Source organism: Caretta caretta, chromosome 5 (genome assembly GCF_965140235.1).
Source record: "Caretta caretta isolate rCarCar2 chromosome 5, rCarCar1.hap1, whole genome shotgun sequence".
NCBI lineage: Eukaryota > Metazoa > Chordata > Testudines > Cheloniidae > Caretta > Caretta caretta.
This window is the reverse complement of record NC_134210.1, coordinates 43,119,001-43,145,922: the sequence shown is the minus strand read 5'-3', so window position 1 is coordinate 43,145,922 and position 26,922 is coordinate 43,119,001. Positions and strand designations below refer to the sequence as shown.

The 26,922-nt window shown below is 44.5% G+C and overlaps 1 protein-coding gene across 1 annotated transcript in view; it reads left to right on the top strand.

The window, feature by feature from the left end:
• The window catches only part of LOC125637176 (interleukin-6 receptor subunit beta-like), a 59,761-nt gene extending 33,164 nt beyond the window's left edge, over positions 1-26,597 (top strand). The window contains 4 exon segments of the mRNA XM_048851365.2: positions 1,884-2,027; positions 4,466-4,562; positions 14,084-14,165; positions 21,005-26,597. Of these exon segments, the coding sequence (XP_048707322.1) occupies positions 1,884-2,027; positions 4,466-4,562; positions 14,084-14,165; positions 21,005-21,496 (815 nt within the window). The 3' untranslated portion in view covers positions 21,497-26,597.
• The last annotated feature ends 325 nt before the right edge of the window (positions 26,598-26,922 follow it).

The following is a 26,922-nucleotide window of genomic DNA, read 5'->3' as shown; positions in this document are numbered from 1 at the left end:
ATAAGAATCATGCATTATCGGACTGAAAATGAAATATAGTCTCAACAGTTTCCTGCTCATATTGAAAGACAGATTAAATAAGGTTTCAGAGGAACAGCCGTGTTAGTCTGTATTCGCAAAAAGAAAAGGAGTACTTGTGGCACCTTAGAGACTAACCAATTTATTTGAGCATGAGCTTTCGTGAGCTGAGCTGTAGCTCACGAAAGCTCATGCTCAAATAAATTGGTTAGATTAAATAAGTGATCAGTTAATACCAACTCCAAAGAATATAGTTTTAAGTTGGTTCCTAAAGGCAAGATATTAATTACAAAGAAAGATTTATTGATTAGTTAGAAGGTAATGAATGGTGGGCTGATTCCATTTTACCTGAGCTCATATCAGAGAAATTTACAACAGATTCTCTTTTGATTGATATCCTCGCTCTTGTCTGCAGGGGAAAGATTCCAAGCTGCAAGTTACAACACATTGAGGTTTAGATCTTTAACTTTCATAGCTAGTGCAGTCTGCATATCAAGAGAGATGACAAATATTTCCTGAAAACAGTAGAAGAGCAAAATGGAAGAGCAACTGGTTTCTAGAACTCAAAAATCAGCGGATGGACATAATGGATGATCAAAAAATAATCAAAACTTGGTGGATGAAATCCTGGCTTCATTGAAGTCAATGGCAAGAGTCCCATTGACTCAAAGGCAGATTTCACCCCAGGTTCCTGCTTAGAAATTTGAGTATTTTGAAAAAACAAATCCCAGGGTTGCTTGAACTTTGTCGGCAGAAAGAGTTGAAAAACTGCTGAAGTGTAGTGACAATTCAAGTCACTGCAATGTCAATTAGCCTGACAGATGATTACTGGGTTTTCCAGAAAGGAAGGATGATAAGCTTCATTTCACAGACTCTTTGCCTCACTCAGCTCTACGATCACACCTTTTGCTTTCAGGAAATAGGCTATTTTCTTTAACATTAAAACTTCCATATCAAGAGTATCTAAATGCTTGGCAGCATTCTATAACATAAAGGGCACTGTTGTATTGCTAGTGAAGTTATTCTGGTGACAGCAAAATCATCCACTGCACCTTCAGAAAGGAAATAGTTTTGAACTAAACCCAAGCAGTACAGCTGTGGATCTGAACATACAGTATTTTCTCACACAAATACCTACCTGAATAGTACATCACTGAAGTCAAGTAAAGTGAGTGTTGCCTGATGAATGAGGATTGCTCAAGTTAGTAAAAGGCCCCCTGGTATGTTCCTTCTATCACCTGCTTTGACAGTTACCAGGCATCTACAAGCTCCTTTGAGTCATGCATTCTACATTAGGGGTCAAATTCAGGGCGTAGACACTTAATGTAGATGTACAAGCACGCTGATTAGGCAGTAACATTCAGATAAGTCCTTATTCCGACTGTCACAACAGTGGATACCCAGGAAACTCACTTTCAGTAAGTTTCACACCCCTCTCCCCCTCCTGGTCTACAGTATATACGAGCCTACCATGGCTACCCTTTAAGGATAGCTCAAGTGGTAGAGGCTCATGCTTTTAGCACTGGAGTTCTTGGGTTAAATACCCAGGCAATTACCTATACTGGAAGTTTATGGCACACCATCTTCAAATAGCCATACACTGAGATTGCTTGTTCCAGGATCCGGATTAATTTCAAGAAGAGAGGCTACATAGTGAGTCCCAATCCCAGCATCCGCCATAGAATGCTTCCTCCTTTGGCACCAACCGTAGAAGGTCTGCAGAGTATGGTTTCCTACAGGTTTGGGATGAGGGCATGAAGTTGGGCCTCTTCTCAGCTACAGCTTTATGGGCTTGTTCCTATGTACAGCTTGAATTTGGCTCTAGTGTTGTACATTTGCTGATCCCTCACCCTCTTGTGTTGCAGCTGTTGCTGTCAATTCTTCTACCACCTGCTACCTGTTAACAGGACTTAAAGAAAAAACTGCCTATAGAGTACAGATTTCAGGAGTCACCACTGCAGGAGAAGGAGCCCAAAGTCGTTCACAGTTTTTCACTACTCTGAAATATGGTACCGTGAAGTTCTTTTTGTGACTGTGCTGTGCTGCATTGATTCACACCATAAAAATGGGTTGTGCTATTTTATTCCAAAACCTCAGCCCTGGGCAATATTAGCCATGAGTAGAACAACCTGTAAAACTGAGAGGCGGAGCTAGGAAAAGGGTGATATCCCCCTACAGCTTTTTGCTTCTCTTTGACTTGAAGGAGGGGTAAACATGATAGACTCCCATGAACTCTCTTCAGCAGACAAGCAATGAGGGAGGCCTATAATTTCATTCTGGTCAGTTTTTGTACGGCACAAAAACAAACAAACAAACAAACCCACACACCAAGGGCTTGAAGCAGACAGAAATGGGAAAGGAACTAAAATTCCCCTGCAAACATGAAATGGTTCATCATTAACTTAAACCAATTTTCATATGAGAACACTTGGATATAAATTGGCCATGAATAAATTTTATGCTGGAAGTTTAAAGAAGGTTTCTATAAACTCTCAGAAGAGTGAGGTTCAAGAACAGCCTCCCAACAGGAACAGTGGGAGGCAAACAACCTAACTAGTTTTAAGAATGATCTAGATAAATTTTAGTGGAATTTGATGGGGTTGCTTGGGAAGAGGGGGAGGCTGGGCTTAGTGGCCCAAAGAGTTCCTTTTGGGTTAGTTTTATGTTCCTAAATCTCATGCAGGACTTTAGCTGGTCAGCTGTAGATGTCATGAAGGAATTCCTTCCTTCCCACCCATCCCTGATGTAGTCAGAGTTTTTTCCCTTCCCTTTTCTGATGCATCAGAAAAGACCATGCCCAGATGGGACTCTGGAAAAGGTGGGCTAGTGCACTGAGGCTGTGTAGAGAATTTTCTTGTACCATTCACTTGGCTGATGGGTCTTTCTCACGTGCTCCAGATCACTGATTGCCAGATTTGGGGTCAGGAAGGAATTTTCCCCCAAGTCAGGATGGCAGGAAACTTGGGGTCAGGGGTTGTTTTGATTTGCTTTTTTGCCTTACTCTGCAGCATGGGCCACAGGTTCCTTGCTAGAATCGTCTGGATATATCTCACCAAATCTGGATATATATCTCACCAAATCAATTCCCTGCCATTGCAGGGGCCTCGGACATTGGTTCACCTCAGTCCCTTGTACTCTCTACCTGTGGCACATAATAGTTTAGTCTTCTGAGGGCTGTATTACATTAGTTTAATCTAGGTTATTGGGTTCAATATAGGGATAACTGGGTGGGTTTCCATAGCTCGTAATGTGCACGAGGTCAGAGTACATGATCTGTTGGTCCCTTCTGGCCTTAAAAACTGTGACATGCTGCCGCTAAGGAATCAAGCTTGGTACAATCAGTGAGTAAAGCAAGGACACACTGTTTGTATCAGATTCTATTTGCACTAACTTTCAAATGAATGTGACCAGTTACTGACATGGCTGGTTAAAAAAAACAACAAATTTTGTTATGAGAAAAATTATGAATTTCAGAGTTTTTATTTTGAAGTGTCCATTTTTTCAAAGTTTCACAGTTTACTCATTTAAAAATATGAAAAATTATCAAAATGGCTTTTGTATTGTTTACCAAAATCCATTTTTTTGGAACTGAAAATATTTACAACTGTTTAAAAAAAATAAAATTCAGCCAGCTTTATTGTAAGTGTTGTTTGTGTCCACACAAAACTTAGTTAATACTTAGTTCTAATCATGCATTGACCACATCAACAGCATATGATTATCTTCCAGTAGTCAGGTTAAAATGCTGTTGGTTTTGCTGAGTATACAGGACCCCCTACCTGCCATCTAGGTAACCAAGATGGCATGTACTTCCTTACAGCTTTGTGCTGGTGGTGGTCTTTGTGCATCTCCTCTGGGCACTCAGAAAGGGGGCAGAAAGGGGTCTCTAGCAATACTTTCCCAGAAATTGTTGATGCAAATAATGGTAGGCAGCGTAGTAGGTGTAGTTACACAGCCACGGTTGACATGGTTGTGTTGTGAATAAAGCTGCCTTTTTGTTGTAACCAGGTCAAATTAGCAGGTCATCAGCTGATTACAGAATCAAGGTTACAGTTATAGGGGACAAAAGAGGAGATCCTGGGACCAAAATGGCCCCTGATTTAATTTAGGGCTACTCTGAATTATGCTGGTTGAAGCAATCTCATAGTCTGGGGCTACAGATCTGGCCCATAGCTTAGATGGGGCCTTACAAGGCAAAGTACTCCCTACTCCACCCACTTTTTATACAGCTCCTTTCTGTGGTCAGCTTTGGATTTTAAAGGTTTATCATTCAGTCATGTGTGGAACTTGAAATTAGTTTTCTATTGATTTGATTGTGGCTAAGATCACAGGGATCCCATGCTATAACTGTGAGGTTTATGCTTTGTGCAAAGAGAACTCCATCTCTTTCCAGTCTCTCAAACCCTGGTCCCATAAGTGATTTTCATCTCTGTTTATCTCTCATCAGATAAAGGGGAATTTGAAGGTATTGTTGCTGCCCTTTGTCTTGGCATCACATCCACCATGTTTTTTCTACCCATCATTTGTTCATTGATGCTTAGAAGGTAAGAGGGTAGTATTGATTTGGCTATTGCACAGCATAAGTACATTTTACTGACCTTGCATTCTGTAGTGTTGAGTCATGTGTTATTTTTGCACAACTAGTCTTTCTAATTTGAAACTAGAAATGACAAGTCCTTATGAGACAGGATGCAAAAAAGCAAGTTATACTGATAATTTACACAATTCTTGTGGGTTTGGAACAGCTTTAACAAACCAAGAATGTGCAAGCTACAGATGACTAAAGAGGCTTCTTTGCCACAAACTCAGAATGTTTTAGTCTTTGATACAGCTGCCAGTCCAGTTACCATCTCATACATCAATGGGATAAGTATGTAATACCACCTACTGTCCCAAAAATAGATAAAACTTCTTATGCAAGGAATAATTGTCCAATTGATAATTATGGCCTATTTTTCCTGATGAACTGGGATCACAGTCCTATTACAGTAGGACTGTGGATTGATTGTTCAAAGCCACATATAGATTGATATAATTTAGAAAGTCCCACTAGCCTAAGTAGTGCATCAAATCCCACTGGTGCAAATCTGGGACATGATCTCGTACCACCTCCAACATTATGTTAAATGAGTGAAGAGGAAACAATGAGGGGAAGAAGACAGAGATAACAAGGCACCTGTTGAGACATGATGGTGGTTTTTCCCATTTTGTGAGGAACTACTTTCTATAGTGGAAGAATGTTGCATAATATCCCCTCCCCCAGAGAACAGTCTTTTTAAAATATTATTTTTACAAAATGTAAACTGAAGGAGCTATACTCTAATAAAATAAATAAATAAATAAATAAATAATAAACCATGACTGGTTGCACATTAGTAAACTATTGGTGTGCATCTGAAAATGCACCAATAGTCTACTAATGCAAAACCTGTCATAGATTACTATAAGGAAACCCTGGAACCCTGCCCCCATCTCCGTTTTTTCTGCTTTAACTATTTCTCCTGTCATTATCTGACTTGATTAGTGCTAAGTGACTAGAGCAGACAAGATGTCAAAACCATAGCCTAAGGTCAAATATGGTCCATGGCATGATTTATTCTGGTCTACTGCTCCACCACAACTCTCCTCCCTGCAGCAACTACTCATCCTTTCTGGCCTCTCTCTGGCTTATCGCTACTTTCAGAATTTGAGGCTCATTGATATCTGTTCTGTAGCCGGAGGTGACAGCTTGAGTTTGTGTCAGGGCACTGGGAAATAGTGTGTCAAATCATGTGAACCTGTTATGATTTCAAGTTTGGAGCATGCCAAAATAAAACCAACCAACCAACCAACCGAAAACCTGAAGACTGACCCTACCCTTTGCATGAGAAAAAAATATATAAACATTTTTAAGATTCCAGAAACCTACATAACAGTTGTTTCTGACAGGATATTTTTGGAGGGTGGGGGTAGGGGGCAGGGTGGAGGTCTAAGAAAATGAATTCACTCAGTCACATGAGCTAGGCTGATTTCTTAAAAAGTGCATCTAAAGGCAGAGCAGGCAGACAGCTTGAACTCCTTCAGTGACTTCCGGAAGCCTCTCAGCTCATGAGAGCAGAGTCAGAAAATGTTTATTCATCCAACAAAATACAATCTAGCTTTGAGGTATTGCACTGATAATATTAAAGTGAATCATTTTAAAAAAAAACACATACAGAGTGCTATTCTACTGATTTCATATGCAGAGAGAATTGGGGCCAGGAGATTCTCAACAGAGTCCAAGTTAAATTAATTCTACTCACACTGACTTCAACAGGAGCAGAGTTAGGCCAACATTAACTGCTTTTGAAATTCCTTCCCTGCTTCCACATTTTGCTCTCCACCATTTCCACTGGAAAATAATTGCCAGAAGCTCCGTTATTGTTATGGAAGTGCCAAACTAATCAGGATGGAGCCTTGTGTTGCTCAGAGCGATACAGAGGTAGTCTCAGTCCCTGTTCTGAGAAGCTTACAGTCTAGGATGACCCATATTAAGGCTGGGATGGGAGGGGTAATGATACTCTAGATATAATTTTTATATACATATTGTAATAGAGACTTACCCAATCTGGCTCTGGGCTTGTCTCCTGCCTCAGTTTCCCCTTGCCTTGAGATGGTTCTTTCTGCCATGGCCTTCTGGTCAAGTCAAAAGTCCTCCCCTTCCAGAGTATAAGCCAAGTCCAAACACACACAAGTCTTCCATGCCACACTCACCTGACACAGTCCTTCTTTCAAGGGTTCATTTTCTCTTCCACACCACACTCTTTCAGCATTACCCTTCTCCTGGGCTCAGCTGTAGCCTTCCTGGGCACTACTCGGTCCTTTCATCCACCCTTCATTCACAGGGTTCAATGCATCACCTCACCAGGTGGCAGCTTAAAAAAAAAGTCACTCCTGTCTTCCCTTAATAGCAAGGGTCTCTGCAACCCCTCACAGAGCGACAGCATAGGCACACCCAGCCTCCGCTACAGATGCCCAGCCTTGGGAACCCAGAACACCTGGGCTGTCTGCCCTGTTATCCCAGGCTATCCTGCGTTCTTTCCAGGGCCTCTTCCCACATGCTTCCAGGCCTCCTATTGCTCCTTCCCACTTTTTATAGCTCACAGACCTACTTCCATGGAGTCTTCCTGTTCACTTTTCACAGAGCATTCACTTACAAGCCCTTACTAGTGGAGTCTCCCTCATCCACTCTTGACAGGCTGCTCTTATCCCCACAGCAGGCCTGCTATTATCACCTAACTTCAGCAGGCATTTCCACCACCTGGGGGAGGTGAGTAGGGTTGTTAACTTTCTAATCACACAAAACCAAACACCCCTGGCCTGCCCCTGAGGCCCCCACCCCTTCTCCGAGGCCCTGTCCCCACTCATTCCATCTCCGCTCACTCTCCCCTACCCTCACTCACTTTCACCAGGTTGGGTGCAGAGGGTTGTGATGCAGGGGGGTGAGAGCTCAGGTTGGGGGTGTGGGCTCTGGGGTGGGGCCAGGGATGAGGGGTTTGGGATGCAGGAGAGGGCTCCAGGTTGGAGTGCGGGGGTGGGTATGGGCTCTGGCCTGAGGGCAAGGATGAGGTGTTTAGGGTGCAGGAGGGGGCTCTGGGCTCAGGCCAAGGAGTGCAGGAGGGGGTGCAGGCTCTTGCTGGGGGCATGGGCTCTGGGATGGGGCCAGGGATGAGGGGTTTGGGGTGAAGGAAGGGGCTCCAGACTGGTGCAAGGGTGTCGGGGGGAGTGAGGGCTCCGGCTGGGGGTATGGGCTCTGGGGTGGGGCCAGGATGAGGGGTTTGGAGTGCAGGAGGGGGCTGGGGTAGGGGGTTGCAGGGTGTGCAGGCTCCGGGAGGGAGTTTGGGTGTGGGAGGGACGCCAGGCTGGGGCAGAGGGTTGGGGTACGGGAGGGTGTTCAGGGTCTCGGCAGCGCTTACCGTGGCTCCCGGAAGTGGCCGCCAGGTCCCTGCAGCCCCTAGATGCATGGGTGGCCAGGGAGACTCTGTACGCTGCTCTCGCCCCCACAGGAGCTGTCCCCACAGCTCCCATTAGGTGTGGTTCCTGGCCAATGGAAGCTGTGGAGCCTTCCATGCGTCTAGGGGCTGCAGGGACCTGGTGGCCACTTCCAGGAGCCGCGTGGAGATAGGGCAGGCAGGGAGCCTGCCTTAGCCCTGGGGCCCCGCTGCACCGTCAAGTGGACTTTTAACGGCCCAGTGTTCAGGAGCTGCCAGAGTCCCTTTTTGACCAGGCATTCTGGTCGAAAACTGGATGCCTGGCAACCCTAGTGAGCCAAGAATGCCACTGGTGCATTTGAGCCCCAACCCTCTTAAAGGCCCAGCTCACTCTGTGGCATGTATACTTATTTCCATTTTAGAGTAGTTTTGTATTTATAAAAATAGTATCACCTTTCTCCAGCTGCCTCTCAGTTTAACCATCAAATACTGTCTGATTTCTTGTAGGCCTGGAGGCCTAGCTTGAACACATACATGGTAAAGTTAGCCAGAGTTAGAGGTGGCTAGCTTTTTAAAGCTTGTTATTTCTCAGGTCCCAAGTTCAATAAGAGATTATAAACCACGTTGAGGTGGTGTTCATGAAGGCCCTCAGCTGAAGCTAATTTGAACAAGGCTCATGAATTTGGTTTTACCTTGGTAAAGCACCACAGGTTTTCCCACACCACTAACCCTAATAGGATTTAAGCACAGAGGCAGACATACTAGCTAAGCCCTGAAAATGCAGCTAGAATTTGGATTTTATATCAAGTCTGCATGAGGAAGTACCTATTTGTTGTAGCAACCAGACAAGGTACTAACAAACTTCAACAGGCCTTTATTTTTAAAGTGGAAATCTCTTTACCAAGCTGCTGCTGCACCCTCGGTAGCTCTCACTCCACCTCCTCAACTCCTTCCCATTTCCTGTCCTTTCACACTCCCAACAGCCAGTGATCCCAGTTTAATAATTACAAGGAGCATCTAAACATCACATTCCCTCCTCTCTTAAGAAACTCTCCCAATTAAAATAAACATTGTTGTTCTAACCACAGGAACAAATATGAAACAAGACACTATACTGCTGGCAGAAATATTACACTGAAAACACTGTAGATACTACATAACAGTCTCTAGTCCAGACAGGTGGTAGTCTGGGTCTTGCATAAAATTCCAGGTTTTCGTATTCTAACGAAGGAACCACACTCTAAAACTTTGGTTCCTTAGCACCCCACCGCTTGTCTGTGAAATCCTTATACTTTGCTTGGTTCTGTTCAACTGTTTTTCTCACATCATCCTCGGTTGGGGCCTCAGGTCATGCCTTTAACAATCCAGCAATGTTCAGTTTAGTATTCTTCTGTTTCCCATGCAGTAACTCTGTGGGTGATCTTTGCATTGTGGCATGTAGTGTAGCCCGGTATGCTTGCAAGAAATCAGTAGTGAAGGTTATCCACAATCGCCCTTCCAGTTTAGCAGTTTGCAAACTGCCTTTCAAAATTCTGTTAAACCGTTCAATTTCCCCATTGGCTTGAGGGTAATATAGGGATGACCTTCTGTGTAAAATGTTCCTCTCTGCTAGAAAAGTTTCAAACTCCAGGGAAGTAAATTGACTACCATTATCTGAAACCAGTTCTTTGGGGTTATCTTCCCTGCTAAAAACTGAAGAGAGGAACTTAATTCTGTAGCAGAAGAGATTTGCGATGTAAACGCTACCTCAGGCCATTTACTGAAATAGTCTATTAAAGTGATGGTATAACTGCAGTCACTTGGAGCAGTATCAAAGGGTCCTACAATGTCCATTGCCACTTTTTCCCATGCAGATTCAGGAAGAGGAACAGGCTGTAATGGAGGGGTATATGTCACTGCTGTCTTATCATGCATTTGGCAAGTGACACAGGTTTTCCAGCCTGGGAAATTGTATGCCCCAGAAAGGAGAGTTCGGTTTGTCTAAATTTGCATTTGGACCTATTGAGCTTGAGGCCTGCTTTGCCGATGCAGTTTAGTACAGACGACAGGTTATTGTCATGCTTCTCAGAAGTATTTCCAAACATGATAATCATCCAGATAGCACTGAACTCCATATTGATTCTTCAGAATCAATTACATCATTTTTTGGAAGGCATTTGGGGCAGATGCAAGACCATATGCAACACGTTTAAAATGAAATAGTCCCTCATGTGTAATAAATGCTGTGAGGTCTCTGCTATCTTCATGCAACATAACCTGGTGGTATGCGCTCTGCAGATCAAGAGTAGAAAACATCTTTGCTCCACAGAGTTCTGCAAATACTTCTTCTATGTGAGGAAGAGGATGGCTGTCAATCACAATAGCTTTATTTGGCTCCCTTAAGTCCACACAAAGGTGAATGGCTCCACCCTTCTTCTGTGTCACTACTATATGTAAAAAGAAAAGGAGTACTTGTGGCACCTTAGAGACTAACAAAGGTATTTGAGCGTAAGCTTTCGTGAGCTACAGCTCACTTCATCAGATGCATTCAGTGGAAAATACAGCGGGGAGATTTATATACACAGAACATGAAACAATGGGTGTTACCATCCACACTGTAACCAGAGTGATCACTTAAGGTGAGCTATTACCAGCAGGAGAGGAAAAAAAAAGACCTTTTGTAGTGATAATCAAGGTGGGCCATTCCCAGCAGTTGACATCACCTTCAGCCCCCAACTAAAACCTCTCCAGAGCATCATCAAGGATCTACAAACTATCCTGAAGGACGACCCATCACTCTCACAGATATTGGGAGACAGGCCAGTCCTTGCTTACAGACAGCCCCCCAACCTGAAGCAAATACCCACCAGCAACCACACACCACACAACAGAATCACTAACCCAAGAACCTATCCTTGCAACAAAGCCTGTTGCCAACTGTGACCATGTGTCTATTCAAATTTATTTGAGCATAAGCCTTTGTGAGTTTCAGCTCACTTCATCGGATGAAGTGAGCTGTAACTCACGAAGGCTTATGCTCAAATTTGTTAGTCTCTAAGGTGCCACAAGTACTCCTTTTCTTTTTGCGAATACAGGCTAACACGGCTGCTACTCTGAAACATATTTATTCAGGGGACACCAACATAGGGCCTAATCACATCAGCCACACTATCAGAGGCTCGTTCACCTGCACATCTACCAATGTGATATATGCCATCATGTGCCAGCAATGCCCCTCTGCCATGTACACTGGCCAAACTGGACAGTCTCTACATAAAAAAATAAATGGACACAAATCAGACGTCAAGAATTATGACATTCAAAAACCAGTTGGAGAACACTTCAATCTCTTTGGTCACTAGATTACAGACCTAAAAGTGGCAATTCTTCAACAAAAAAACTTCAAAAACAGACTCCAACGAGAGACTGCTGAATTGGAATTGATTTGCAAACTGGATACAATTAACTTAGACTTGAATAAAGACTGGGAGTGGATGTGTCATTACACAACGTAAAACTATTTCCCCATGTTTATTCCTCCCCCCCGCTGTTCCTTGGACGTTCTTGTGAACTGCTGGAAATGGCCCACCTTGATTATCACTTTTTTTTTTCTCTCCTGCTGGTAATAGCTCACCTTAAGTGATCACTCTGGTTACAGTGTGTATGGTAACACCCATTGTTGCATGTTCTCTGTGTATATAAATCTCCCCACTGTATTTTCCACTGAATGCATCCGATGAAGTGAGCTGTAGCTCACAAAAGCTTATGCTCAAATAAATTTGTTAGTCTCTAAAGTGCCACAAGTACTCCTTTTCCTTTTTGCCAATACAGACTAACACGGCTGCTACTCTGAGTACTATACGTGAAACCCATTCTGAGGAGTCAATCTCTTCAATAACGTCCTTTCGAACAAGTTTTCTCAGTTCCTCTGAAACAGCTTCCTTGACTGAAAATGGTAAGCGCCGTAACTTCTGTTGTACAAGCATCACATTATTCCGCTTTTTAACTTTATGCAGAAATCCATAAGCACAGCCAAGTTTCTCCTCAACCTGGTGTTGGGTCCCAGCTGAAACTGGTGTGTGTACTGCAAAAGTGCTTTGCTGAGGAAGATCAATTCATCCATTAACTACCCTGAGATTTAAAGCAGCCAATAAATCTCTGCCAAGGATAGGAGTGCCTTTGTGAACAATGTAGAACTCTGCAGTTACACAGCAATCACCAAAAGTAACTATTGCTGGCAGGCAGCCATGTACTGGAATATTTTTTTTTCAAATAGCACACCAAGTGAAGTTTGGGTTCAGTAAGAGGCACATCTTTACAGTAATGCAAATTTGATGGAATCAGGTAGTATAGATACTGCTGAGCCAGTGTCCAACATTAGCTGAATAAAGAGTGATTTGCCTGAGGGTATGACAGAAACGTTTACAGTGCACTTTATTTGTTCTGGAATATGTGCAGTAGTGATTTTGTCCACGCTCAGCACAGTAACATCTGGTATTGTAACTGCATGCACCTGTTGATTGAACTGGCTGCTGCGACATACTTTAGCAAAATGCCCAATCTTTTTGCAATGATTGCACTAAGCAACATTTGCCGGACATCCTGTATAGCTTGCAAGGTGTTGTGGGGATCCACAGTGAAAGAATGTATTTTGAATTTGCTGATTCGGTGGTTTTCCATTAGTTTTCCTCTTGTAATTGTTTGTCTGCAGCGACAGTGAACTTTTCTTCAAAGGAGTCACAGCCTGGACTGTGCCTCCTGTATCCATGCTCATTATTTTGGCTTCAGCTGTAGCTGACTCAATCTGGGTAGCAATGGTTATTGCTTTTTCTAGTGTAAGTTGTGGTTCTAAAAGGAAGCGTTCTCTTACATGAAGCACGGTTGTTTTCTCAATGAGCTGGTCTCTAATCATCTCATCTGCCATATTCCCAAAGTCACAAGTTACAATCAGACTCCTCAGGGAAGCAATATACTGCATTATAGGCTCCCCTGTTTTCTGCTCATGCTGGCAAAATCTGTAGTGATTAACTACTACATTCACTTTTGGCACAAAAAAGTTCTTTAATGCAGTGAGTGCAGTCTCATATTTATCATCTTCAAGGGGAAACATGTAAAATATATGCTGACCTTCTGCTCCAAGGCAGTGGATTAGCAAAGCATGCTTTCTTACTTCAGAAATCTCTGTAGCACTGATTGCAAGCAGATAAGTCTCAAACATATGGATCCAGGCAATAAAAGCAATTGGAGGCTTACCTGGGCTTTGCAGAAAGGGTGCAGGTGGGTTCAGAGGCAGAAGATCCATCCTCGTTGCCAAAATGTTGTAGCAACCAGGCAAGATACTAACAAACTTCAACAGGCCTTTATTTTTAAAGTGGAAATCTCTTTACCAAGCTGCTGCTGCACCCTCGGTAGCTCTCAGTCCGCCTCCTCAACTTCCCCCCCTCCTTCCTGTTTCCTGTCCTTTCAGACTCCCAACAGCCAGTGCTCCCAATTCTAATAATTACAAGCAGCATCTAAACACCACACTATTGCTCTACAGTTAGTTCACTGAATACCATGTCTGATCCTTCAGTCAAGTAGGTGGATCTCCCATTGTGTCGGAGTCCTAAGCAAGGGGTGACATGGGCTAATATAGCTCTGCTGCACTCTGCCTTCTAGTCCCTAGGCCTCCACAGGTTTGTAGCATCATGGGGGAGGAGCAGATGCTTGCTCTTGATTGATGGGCAGATTTCTAAATGGAAACTGATCTATAAGTTGCTACTGATAAGACAAAGTAAACCTGCAAGGGAGGAAAGGGGGTTGGAGGAGCCAGGAAATAGTGATGGATTAAAGAAAGAGAAAGTGGATATGCAGTATAGATGGAAAGAGAGTCACATGCTGATGGCCTTCATAGCTCGTTAATTACACTAAATAATTTTGCATCAGAAACTCACTAACTTACTGTGAAAATATAGACTATAGGTTGGGACCTCCAATTTGAGTGTTTGTGTGTGTTGTTAATAGCTGCTAGAAGACATCCTGGTCTGATGTGCATGAAAATACTGACAAACTATGTACATGACTTGTGATGAAAACAGAAGTATATGAAGGCTCAGTCATTTAATTGGAGCCTCAGTTTAAAAAGCATGTCTTTCCAGGTCAAGAAAATTGTGCTGGCCAACTGTCCCAGATCCAAGAAACAGCAGCGCTATCCAAGATGTGGCAAGAATCAGTCCACGGGTATGAAAAGTGTTTATGAATGGGCCCTTTCAGTGAATTACAGCAGCACTGATTACTAGGGTCTTCTCTTTTTAATTGTGCCAGGTAAATGTACAGCATTAAAGATCTAGCAGAAGCTCTGGTAGTATTAGGAACGTAGTGTCAGGCTTTTACAGGGGATTTTCCGACTCTTCCAACATTATGCAACATGCACTGAGGCAAATGTGTGAAAAACAAAGACAAAAAACCATGAAGTAACTCAAAAAGGAAAAAAAAAGTTACTTTTTTGACTTATACAAAGTCCATTATGTAAGAGTCAATAATCACCAGGACTGATGGTTTCTTGAGAAATCCAGAGTGTGAAAGTTCACGTGAATCTGGAATTGTTCAAATACACAATTAATAGAATCCTGGAATATATGAAAGTTAGATAAAACATTTTGAACCAAAATTCACAGCTGCATCACAAAGGAGCTGGTTTCTGATATCTAATTCTGGGACTAGTTCTTCACTGACCTCAGCTTCAGCACACTTCTGAGGGCTTTGGGGGTACTCTAACTAGTCAGAGACTAATCACAGCAAGACCTTATATTCCAACCAAGTATTGCAAGAACTCAGTAGTGTACTCAAGTCATGAACTTTCCCTATCTACACCTGCCTGCCATATGTCATCTGCTGGGGCAGGGGCCAGAGGAGCTAGCTACATCAGCTCTGTGTTAGCAAATTGCTAGCTAAAAGATCCATACTTCAGTGTTTAAGAAATCTCTAGCTTATATGGGTCAGGAGGATCTCTCACTTTTGCCTACTGTTGGGTTTCTTGCGCCTTCCTGTGACGCATCTGGTGCTGGCCAATGTCTAAGCTAGGATACTAGACTAGATGGACCATAGGTCTGATCTAGTATGGCAGTGTTTATGATCATATCCTGTGTTCCGTAGCAGAGTGGATCTGACTTTTTTTTAGCCTTTTTTGTATTTGTTTTGGTGGTGGTGGTTGTTGTTTTAAAACACTTCCAGATTTTTACAAAGTATGAGTAGGTAAAATAGTATGTTCATGGTCAGTTAGAATCATGGAAGATTAGGGCAGGAGGTCATCTAGTCCAACCCCAACTAAATCATCCCAGCCAGAGCTTTGTCAAAAAGGGCCTTGAAATCCTCTAAGGATGGAGATTTCACCACCTCCCTAAGTAACCCATTCCAGTGCTTCTCCACCCTCCTAGTGAAATAGTTTTCCTAATATCCAACCTAGACCTCCCCCACTCCAACCTGAGACCGTTGCTTCTTGTTCTGTCATCTGCCGCCACTGAGAATAGCCTAGCTCCATCCTCTTTGGAACCCCCTTTCAGGTAGTTGAAAGCAGCTATCAAATCCCCCTTCACTCTTCTTTTCTGCAGACTAAACAATCCCAGTTCCCTCAACCTCTCCTCGTAAATCATGTGCCCCAGGCCCTAATAATTTTTGTTGCCCTGCCCTGGACTCTCTCCAATTTGTCCACATCCTTTCTGTAGTGGGGGTCCCAAAACTAGAAGCAATATTCAAGATGTAGCCTCACCAGTACCAAATAGAGGGGAATAATCATTTCCTTCGATCTGCTGGCAATGCTCCCACTAATGCAGCCCAATGTTAGCTTTCTTGGGAACAAGGGCACACTCTTGACTTATATCCAGCTTCTCGTCCACTGTAATCCCCAGGTCCTTTTCTGCAGAACTGCCGTTTAGCCAGTCGGTCCCCAGCCTGTAACAGTGCATGGGATTCTTCTGTCCTAAATGCAGTACTCTGCACTTGTCCTTGTTGAACCTCATCAGATTTCTTTTAGCCCAATCCTCCAATTTGTCTAGGTCACTCTGGACCCTATCCCTACCCTCCATCATATCTACCTCTCCCCCCAGCTTACTGTCATCTGCGAACTTGCTGAGGGTGCAATCCATCCCGTCATCCAGATCATTAATGAAGATGTTGAACAAAACTGGCCCCAGGACCGACCCCTGGGGCACTCTGCTTGATAACGGCTGCCAACTAGACATCAAGCTGTTGATCACTACCCATTGAGCCTGACGATCTAGCCAGCTTTCTATCCACCTTATAGTCCATTCATCCAATTCATACTTTTTTAACTTGCTGGCAAGAATACTGTGGGAGACCATATCAAAAGCTTTGCTAATGTCAAGATATATCACGTCCACCACTTTCCCCTCATCCACAGAGCCAGTTATCTCATCATAGAAGGCAATCAGGTTGGTCAGGCATAACTTGCCCTTGGTGAATCTATGTTGACTGTTCCTGATCACTTTCCTCTCCTCCAAGTGCTTCAAAATGGATTCCTTGAGGACCTGCTCCATGATTTTTCCAGGGACTGAGGTGAGGCTGACTGGCCTGTAGTTCCCTGAATTCTTCTTCTTCCCTTTTTTAAATATGGGCACTATATTTGCCTTTTTCCAATCGTCCAGGACCTCCCCGAAGTTGCCACGAATTTTCAAAGATAATGCCCAATGGCTCTGCAATCACATCAGCCTACTCCCTCAGCACCCTCGGATGCATTAGATCTGGACCCATGGACTTGTGCATGTCCAGCTTTTCTAAATGGTCCTTAACCTGTTCTTTCACCACTGAGAGCTGCTCACCTCCTCCCCATACTGTGATGACCAGTGCAGCAGTCTGGGAGCTGACCTTATCTTTGAAGACCAAGGCAAAAAAAGCATTGAATACTTCAGGTTTTTCCACATCTGTCACTAGTTGCCTCCCCCATTCAGTAAGGGTCCCACGCTTTCCCTGACAGTTAGTGACATTTAGCAAAAATAAAATTAAAATATTTGGATTGTTGAATTTAGAAAGAACGATTACTTACGCTGAAGAACGCCAGGTTCAGTAAGATGTTTTAGCCACATGGACCCCACTGTAGGTGCACATAGGCCCCATGAGCACAAAATCAGATTATTTTGGCCAGCAAGGTCTGCTGGGGCCACACATTCACCCTGGTTACTCTTGCCCACCCCACCCAGGGCATAAAGGGAGGAGTGGGCACAACCATCCCACAGGATTATGTATTAATGAAGGCACTTGGGGTATTTCTGCACTGCAAAGGAAAATCCATGGCACTGAATCTCAGAACTCAGGTCACTTGACTTGGGCTTGCAGGGCTTGGTTTTAGGGGCTAAAAATAGCAGTAAGACGTTCCCACTCGGGCTGTAACCTGTAACCTCACCCTCCCCTTCCTCCTTCCATCTGCCAGGTTTCAAAGCCTGGACTCCAGCCCAAGCAGGAATGTCTGTACTGCTACTTGCAGCCCAAGCCCCACAAGCCCAAGTTAATTGACCCAGGCTTTGAGACTTGATACCACAGGTTTTTCTTTCCAGTGTGGACACAGTTTAAGACCACAGGACTCCACAGTAGCAAAACAGGAGGACCAATCACGGCAGCCATGTGGACAGGACATCTAAGAACTAGTGCTACTGTAATGTAAATAACTGTTCTTGCTCCTTCAAGTATTTGTTCCTGCAGATCCTGCCCTTGGTGACTGGCTATCAGTTATTCCCCTAGGAAGGTGGGTGCCAGTAGTTCTGTCTACATAAAGGCTTAGGACCACACTGCCAAATGGGCATCCAATCTAGAACCTGCCACTAAGGAATAAGTAAAAATATGTATTGAATTCCAAGTTGATGCCATGAAAATCTGATAGAGGGATACTCCTAAAACATATCAGGAAGGATCCTTGAGGCCTAGTAAAGTGTGCTTTAATTTGAGAAGCAGCAGCTAACGTATGTAGTTCATAGAAGACCTTAATACAATCAGATGCCCATTGTGAGAAGCTCTGGGTCAAAAGAGCCTGCTCTCAAAAGCTGTCCCCAAACTCTATAAATAGCCATGGTGACTCAAAGATTTTGCTCTACTGAGGTAGGAGAAAGCTCTCAGAACAAATGTATGGAGCATTGCTTCCCAGGCAGAAAGAATACTGGTAAGTGTATGTATTGATTTAAAAGTAAGTTTGAGACTACGTTGGATAAGAGTTTTGGGAGAGGTCCAAGAATCACCTGGGTTTTGTATATAAGGTGGTCCTACCATTAAACACTTGATTGAATCTGGCTCACCCTTTCAGCAGAGATACTAACTACCCAAAATGCTGTCATAATAGAAAGATGATATGATGCCATAGGCTCAAAAAGGGATGTTCCATTAGTGCCGAGATACCACATTTAGTTCCCAGGGAGGGAAAATTCTTTAACGGGTAGAAACACATGGATCAGGCCCTTCAGAAACAGTCAGGTGAAAAAATACTGTGTGAACCTGAATGACGGGGAAACAGGTCGATATTGTCGAATGACTCCTAAATTGAGCTGGTTGAAAGTCCTGAATGTTTCAACGACAATAAAATGATCCGGAACATTGACCCTGAGCAACCCAAAGCAAAAATCATTTCCACCTGGTTTTATATGTTAACGTTTCTGCTCTGCTTCAAAATGCAGAACAATTCCTGGCTGTGGAACTTAATCAGCGAGCCTCCATGCTGTTAGGTAGAGAAATGATGGACCAGGTTTAGGAGCAGACAGTGATTCTGTGAAATCAGCATCCAGAAGATTTGAAAGAGTGAAGGGCAGTTTAATCAATAGATGCATCTGCCAGAGTACCAAAACTGACACACCCATCCTGGTGCTATCAGTATTAACAAGGCTTTGACCTATCTTATTTTACTCAGGACTCTCGAAATTAAGGGAATTCTGTGGTAAGGCATCCAACAGGTTTCTGTCCCACTGACTCATAAATGCAGCCAAAAGGGAGCCTGGGCTCACATGTCTCCTCAGGACAAAAAGCATGTGACATTTCTTGTTCAAGTTGCTGGCAAAGAGGTCTATGGTCAGAAGAGGTCATTTTAAGATAAGTTGATCAGGGACTAGAGCTGCATCAATAACTGATTTTTCAGTTCACTGGCAGTTCTGGAAAAAAATTTGTTTTGGGTCCACATAATTGCATCCAAGGTCATACAGGGCACATGTGTGGCTCCAACGGACACGGCTGTCCAAAAGAATCAGATCGTGTGTGCAAAGCACACATTTGCCCATATGTAAGAAACCCAAAGTATCCAGCACACAGGTGCAAGGTGTTGTGATTTCCATCTGCAAGATGGAAGACTTGTATAGCGAAGTTCTCCATCCTAGAATGTCACTCCAAAATAGGCACTTGGAGGGAAAAATACATAGCTGGTATGTGGCCATAATGTTACTGTACACACAGCAGAGAGAGAAGCTGTGGAAAGAAATCAAGTCAGTTAAACTGATACTGTAAGAAATATTGCTGTGCTGATAACATGGCAGAAATAGAAATAATGGTTAACAGATGAAGCATAAAGGCTTTTGGGGGAAAACATAGCTCAGAATGAGTAGGCAGCAGAACAAGGCAGCTACTCTTGGAGACATTACCTAGTGGTAACCTGACATTAGCAAAGGCTCATGAAATGTGATAGATGCACCCACATACACCAGTGAGCATTGTGAAGTTGTTAAATAGAAGCTGATTCCCTCAGGGAATTTCACTATAGTCAGAGCGCTCACAAAATTTCTTCAAGTCAAGAACGAACACAGTCAAGTAAATCAGTAGTAAATTCTTAGAAGAAATAAAGGAGATCAAGCATATGATCAAAAGTACGTACTGCAAATTTCCCCTGCAAACTCAGATGGGATACCAGATATCACAATCTAAGAAAAATTCTAGGAATTACTGAATTAAATCACTGAACTTTCTAATAGCTGCAGTAGTCATAAGTACCTCACCAATATAGAGCATGCAAAGATTAGGAACACAGGAACTTCCATAACTGATTGGACCAGCAATCCAGGAAATCCAGTAGCCAATCTCCAATAGTGCCTATACCACATTCTTCAGAGCAAGGTGCCAGAATCACTTTAAGGGACAATTATGGGGTAACGTAACCATCGGAAAGTTTTGTTCCTTAGACCGCTAGAGGATGGCTTCTGCTATGAAGCAGGCAGTCATTCTCCAGCTCATGAATGGGAGTCAGAAAGAATGAATGAAATACAATAAAGTCTTGATCATTTCTCAGGTCATCAATGCTGGAATGCACCTGCTCCACTTAAAATAAGTGAAGATTGAAGCAGTTACTGGTGGGTCAGAGAACATGACATCCAGTCTGTAATTTAAGATAGATAATGGAAAAACCAAAGCAGTGTCACCAGAAAGGAAGGATGCTATTTATGGACTATAAAAAGCCTTTCCATTCTATGTGTTTTGTGATAGTTTGTATGGCTCTAACAGGACACACACATTTCTAAGCGGGTAGTACCTGGCTTTACATCACACACTGCTCTGCAGTTTAGCCAGCCAAAATATACAAAAGCTTTCAACACAATCTTTACCTAGACCAAAGTGATAGTGAAGCGACTAGAAGGCACTGCAGATGGACGTTGATATCAAAGGGTAATTAGGCAGAATTGCACTGTTCAATTCAACCGGTTAAATGTTGATATCAACATGTGAATCACACAGATCAATAGTTATAGGGCCCTGCACAGAACATCCTGCAGTTTACATTTCATTACTTATGTGTTACCTACCTCACCTCACTTTAACAATGAAGGGATGGAGAATATGGTCCTCTTGGGCAGAAATATTTATTTCCCTAATTAAGTTTCTCATACCAATGCACATTGTAAATGGAATTTAAAGATTAAATAAAATAGCTTGGCCAGCTCAATTAAACAAGAAAGTAATAGCTGCGGCCAGGCTTCCCATTTCCTGACTTTGTTTTTCTATTGCTTAGTATTAGTAAATTATTTATTTCAATATCATAAAAGTTTACACTATGTGCAGAAACATGCAATTATTTTTTTCTTTCCATTTCATTTTGTTTGTAGGCTAGCCAGGGACCCACTTCAAGGCTATTGCTTCAAACACAAACAGACAATGATACTACCAGCCTTCATGTGATAGAAGAGGATTCAAAGGCTTCTTTGAAGCTGCAGCCCTTTATTGAGGACACAGAAGACAACAGTGAGTGTGATGCAGGCCACTCTGAAAGTGCTGGTGGTAGCCCAGACACCTGTCCAAGTCTTTTGAAAATCCCTGAAAAAGCAATTGCAACCGAAAAAGAAAGAGTCAGCTCTAGCATGAGGGCACCTCTCCTAAGTGATTACACCAGCATGGAATTCAGTCAGAAAGCCATGCTAAGTCTGGCACTGAATCTCCTTCCGCGGGCTGTCCCTCCTCACATGGAGGGGAAACTGAACAACAGGCCAGGAAAAGTGGAGCAACGCACACTGTTTACTCCTCAAGACTATGTGAAACAGAGCCAGGTGGTGTTTACACCAACTGGACCAACACTGATGGAAGAAACCAGTTTGAGCTGAGGTCTCTCAGTGCCTCCCCGTGACATAGAAGCAAGCCCCGAAACCTTTGATGCTTTATTGGAGCAGTTACAATATTTTAGGATGGTGATTCTGTGAATGTTGATTCTTCTTTGCTTTAATAAGTTTCACAGATAAAGTAGTTTGTGCGTATAGTTACATTAGCCATTTCAGGCCCTTGCTCTTACCACAAATCATACTCAACTAAGTTTTGCAGTCATGACATGGACAAAGCTCCAGTTTGGGTCCACCAAAGATTTCTAGCTGGATATGGCTCCTTGCTACTTTGAGCCTGATAATTTGTCAGTGTTACTGTAGTAAATGCAATGTGGTCTAGTGACTCAGCTGCAGCACTGGTAGACACGAACCCTTGATTCTAGTCCCAGCCTTGTTATTTGTTTGCTGTAAGCAAGTCAAAATCTCCAAAAGTGGTGTTTAATTTTGGATGACCAATTTGAGACAACGAAGATCCGATTTTCAGAGCTGGTTAACAAAGCCCTTTGATCTGTTGGAAAGGAATCCAACCAACTTGTCTGTCTTTTGCATTTTGGGGCAGTGTGGCAACTTTCTCAACAAACTTCCTGTTCATTCCTTCCAAGAGATGTTCCTGATCAGCTTGTGTGTTTGGTCATTGAGAAGGGTACAGGAAATCCTCAAAAGCGGGAGAGCAAGTTTTCAGCCATATCACACTGGGCTCTGATAGTCTTGGCTCTCACAAGCCAGGCACAGAATTTGCTCAGTATATGGATAAGACATCTTCAATGAAAACCTAAGTGGTTACTGTAAGTGATGTTAACGAGCCAGACTCTTTGAGTCAATGATATATCAACCCCCAAGGCAGATGTTTCGCTGATAGAGGTGGCATCTTTAGGATGAGAAGAAAAACAAGCCCTCGTGGCCACCGGAGACCCTGTGACACTTTCTGCAAGAGTGGGAGTATTTGCTAGACAACCTAGCCAAACTCAGAGGAGGAGGAAATGATTCCCCTGAGTTCAGCACTTCACATTGATACAGCACCTTACATCCTGAAGTAGTGGTGCTATTATGGGTGTGCCCCGCCTTTTCACCCAAGCAGCAAATCCAAGTTCAAGGCCCTGTGGGTTGTTTCCACTAGGAAGTGAAAATAAAATAGAGGCAGGTATTTCTTTGATGCAATTTCTTTGTTTATGTATACAGAATGTACAAAGTCCAGTTTCCCCAAACAAAGGAAGAAACAACAACAGAAAACAGCATCCTTTCTTTCAGCCCATAACCCCAACCCAAAACACCTCTGTAGCTTCTTCCAGGGCCACACCATGCTATGTCTCTCTCTGTCCTGAGTTTGTTTACTTACTCACACACACACACACCACAGTCCTTCCACCTAGATTGTATGTTCCTGAGCTGACCTGCTTGTTCCTTTGTTTTGAGCTTGTTTAACTGTCTTTTACAGTTCTCTTAAGTGAAGGGTGGTAGTTAAACCTGCAACAGGCGCTATGATTTCCAGCTTTATATAAAATGGTTACTCACCTTCTTGTAACTGTTGTTCTTAGAGACGTGTTGTTCATGTCCATTCCAATCAGGTGCGTGTGTACCACAGGCATGACAACCAGAAGATTTTTCCCCTAGCAGTATCTGTAGGGTCAGCCTGGGTGTCCCCTGGAGTTGCACATTCATGGCGCCCAATATAGGGCCCTGCTGACCAGACCCCCGCTCAGTTACTTTATGCTGGGTACTCTGACAGAGGGGTAGGAGGGTGGGTATTGGAATGGACGTGAACAACATCTCAAAGAACAACAGTTATGAGAAGGTGACTAACAGTTTTTTCTTCTTCGAGTGCTTGTTCATGTCAGTTCCAATCAGGTGAATCACAAGCCCAAATTCAGATGGCGGGGTTGGAGTTGTGCACTGATTGGAGTACCGCTCTACCGAAGGCCCCATTGTCTCTGGCCTGCTGGGTAATAGCATAAAGTGTGTATGGAGGATCATGTCATTGCCCAGCATATTTCCTGGGTAGGAACCTGAGCCAGAAAAGCCACTGAACAGGCCTGCACCCTGGTGGAGGGCACAGTGATCGGAGGGGCAGGCACTCCTGCCAGGTTGTAGCACTCTCGGATGCAGGACGTGATCCATGACAAAATTCATTGAGAAGAGACTGGAAGACCCTTCATTCTGTCTGCCACAAATTGTTGAATGGACTTCCGGAATGGTTTTGTTCTTTTGACGTAAAGGGCTAGCACTCTGGAGACATCCAAATAATGAAGCCTTTGCTCCCTGCTACTCGAGTGCACCATAGGATAGAACACTGGGAGGAAGATGTTCTGGTTGATGTGAAACTGGGAAACAACCTTTGGTAGGATAGCTGGATGTGGCCTGAGCTGAACCTTGTCCTTGTAGAACATGGTGTAAGAGGGCTGTCATGTTAGGGCCTTGAGCTCAGACACCCTCCTGGCTGAGGTTATCACTACCAGAAACGCCACCTTGTACGAAAGGTAGAGGAGGGAGCATGTCGCTAGCAGTTCAAAAGGTGGTACCATCAGTCTGGAAAGGATCAGGTTGAGGTCCCAGGCCGGGACTGGCTGCCTGACTTGCAGATAGAGTCTGTCGAGACCTTTGAGGAAACGACTGACCATAGGGTTGACAAAGATTGACCAGCCCTCTGAGCCTGGATGGAAGGCAGAGATGGCAGCCAAGTGAACCCTTATTGATGGCATGGACAGCCCCTGCTGCTTGAGATGGAGGAGATAGTCTAATATGAGTGGCATGGAGGCGAGCATTGGGACAAACGGTGCTGCGCCGACCAGATTGAAAATCTCTTCCACTTGGCAAGGTAGGTAGCTCTGGTGGAAGGTTTCCTACTGCCAAGGAGGACTTGTCTAACCAGGTCTGAGCAACAGAGCTCTGTCCGGTTCAACCGATTGAATGGAAGGACTGTGAACTGGTAGTGGGTGTCATTCACCACAAACCTGAGGTATTTTCTGTGGGACAGAGTTATTGCTATGTGAAAGTATGTGTCCTTCAAGTCAAGGGCAGCATACCAGTCTCCTGGATCCAATGAAGGGATGATGGAGGCCAAAGAGACCATGTGGAACTTGAGCTTCTTCACGAACTTGTTGAGCCCTCACAGGTCTAGGATGGGCCTGAGCCCACCTTTGGCTTTCGGTATTAGGAAATAAGCTTCTCATGACCATCCCTGTAGTCATGGTCCGGGCAGCCGCACCAGCACAGTCAAAAGCTGCCTACAAGGAGGCCCTAGAAATGAGTTTGCCTTCCTCCACAAGGCATTAAATTGGGAGCAGGAGTCTGGTGGTAATAGCGTGGCAAACTTGACCAATGCTCTGCAGGTGTTAAAGAAGTACCTACTAATGATGGCCTGCTGGTTTGAAATGCGGAGCTGCAAACCACCGGTGGCGTAGACTTTTCTCCCAAACAAGTCCACCTTTTTCACCTCCTGATTTTTAGGGGAGGATTCCTGAAACCCCCGATACTCCCTTTGCAGCATCCACCACCAAAGAGTCGGGCAGAGGAGGAGTATAGAGATGCTCACATCTCTTTGAGGGGACAAAATAGCATCTCTCATTTCTCTTAGCTGTAGGGGGCAAAGAGGCCGAAGTCTGCCACAAAGCTTTTGTGGTCTCGTTTATAGTTTTGATTAATGGCAGTGCAATACGTGAGGGCCTAGAGGGGGAGAGGATGTCCACCATGGGATCAGCATCCTCTTCCAGTTCCTCTGCCTGGATCCCCGGGTTCTGGGCCACCCTGTGCAGCAACTGTTGCAGGACCCTGTTATCTTCCAAGGCCGGGGCTATCGAAGTGCCCGCAACCGCCTCATCTGAGGAGGATGAGAGCACCATCATATGGCCTTGGTAACTTCCCTCGGCACCAAGAGGGTCACGTTGTTCATTGGGCTGCTGGTGCCGAGGAGGTCAGTGTCAAGGAGGTCACTGGTGCTGGGATGGTTGCCAGTGCCGGGGCCTGAGCAGCAGGCAGAGGTATCAGCATTGTTTCCAGTGCCAGCTGCTGTGACATGACCTTTGCCGACCTGGATCTTGACACCTGGCTCTGACCCTGGGCTTGATGATAGGCCCAGGGAGTCCAAAAGGGCCACTGAACTGGTGGTTGCCATTGAGGTGGCCACGCCACCGAGATCTAGACCTCCTGCTGCTTGACCTATGTGAATGATAGGACTCTGCCTCAGACTCCGAGGTCTCCAAAAAGGAAGACCACGGAGGAGTGGTACTGGGTGGTGCCCATGAGCAGCACCAAGCCTCTTGGGATTGGTGCAGTCCCCACATGTGGGCAGCCCGCACTGGGAAGTGGCACAGCAGAGATGGGGAGCGGTGTGTCATCAACTCCGGCTTGCCCCTAAATGGAATAGGAGGCCAGGTTATGACTGGTGACTCAGCCCTCCTTGGAGAAGGCGGTGCAATCAGGCGAATAAGGTCCTGCACCGCCTCAAAAGTCTCTGGAGTGGAGGGGAGTTGAATGTGCTGGCCATGGCGGTCTGGAGAACAGTAGTGGGCCAGACTCGACTGGACCCCTTGCTGGGCAGAAGTCGACAAGTTTCAGGGAGGTGCCGGGCCCAAAGTAGGCTGCATGGACTGAGGCCTCCCTGCCGCTAGCTCCTTAGGCTTAGGAGAGGGAGAGCGTCCCCTCTCCTGCCTCTTTTTCTTCTGGGGCACCGGGGACAAAGATTGGTGCCTGCCAGAAGATTGGTGCCTGCTTATGTTCGGCACTGTGTTGGTGCCGGGAGTCCTTAGCCTCCTTTCTTGATGCCGGTGCACTGCACACAGAGGATGCGGTGCTTGGCAAGGGCTCCACCAACCAGGGGTCAGACTGTGGGAGGAGGGCTCCCTCCATGAGGAGAATTCTGAGTCTCTGCTCGCAATCCTTGAGGTTCCTTGGCCGAAACCCCTTAAAAATGCGGCACTTGTCCTTTTGGTGACTCTTGCCAAGGCACTTCAAACAAGAAGTGTGCGGGTCACTCTTTGGCATCAATTTACCACAAACTTCACATGATTTGAACTCTGGCAACGGACACATGCCCCAGTGTTAGGGAAGCTTTCAGAAGTAAGAGTGACAGAAGTTCCAACTAGCCGTCACCAGCGGTAAGAAAGAACTGGGAGGGCGGGGGGGGGGGTCAGGTTGGTAGGGCCCTATACTGGGCACCATGAAGGTGTGACTCTAGGGGGCACCCAGGCCAACCCTACAGATACTGCTAGGGGAAAAATCTTCTGGCTGTTGTGCAAACGATGTGCGCACACCTGATTGGAATTGACATGAACAAGTACTCGAAGAAGAAACATCTTTACTTCTTCTTCAAGAATTTAAAACACATATGAAAATGCATCTGGTCTGCTTCTACATCTATAGAAGGAGTTAGTGGAGATGCAGTGGAGGAAATGTCTTCTCTCACCATGTTGGAGAATCAAGATTAAAAAAATTAAAAA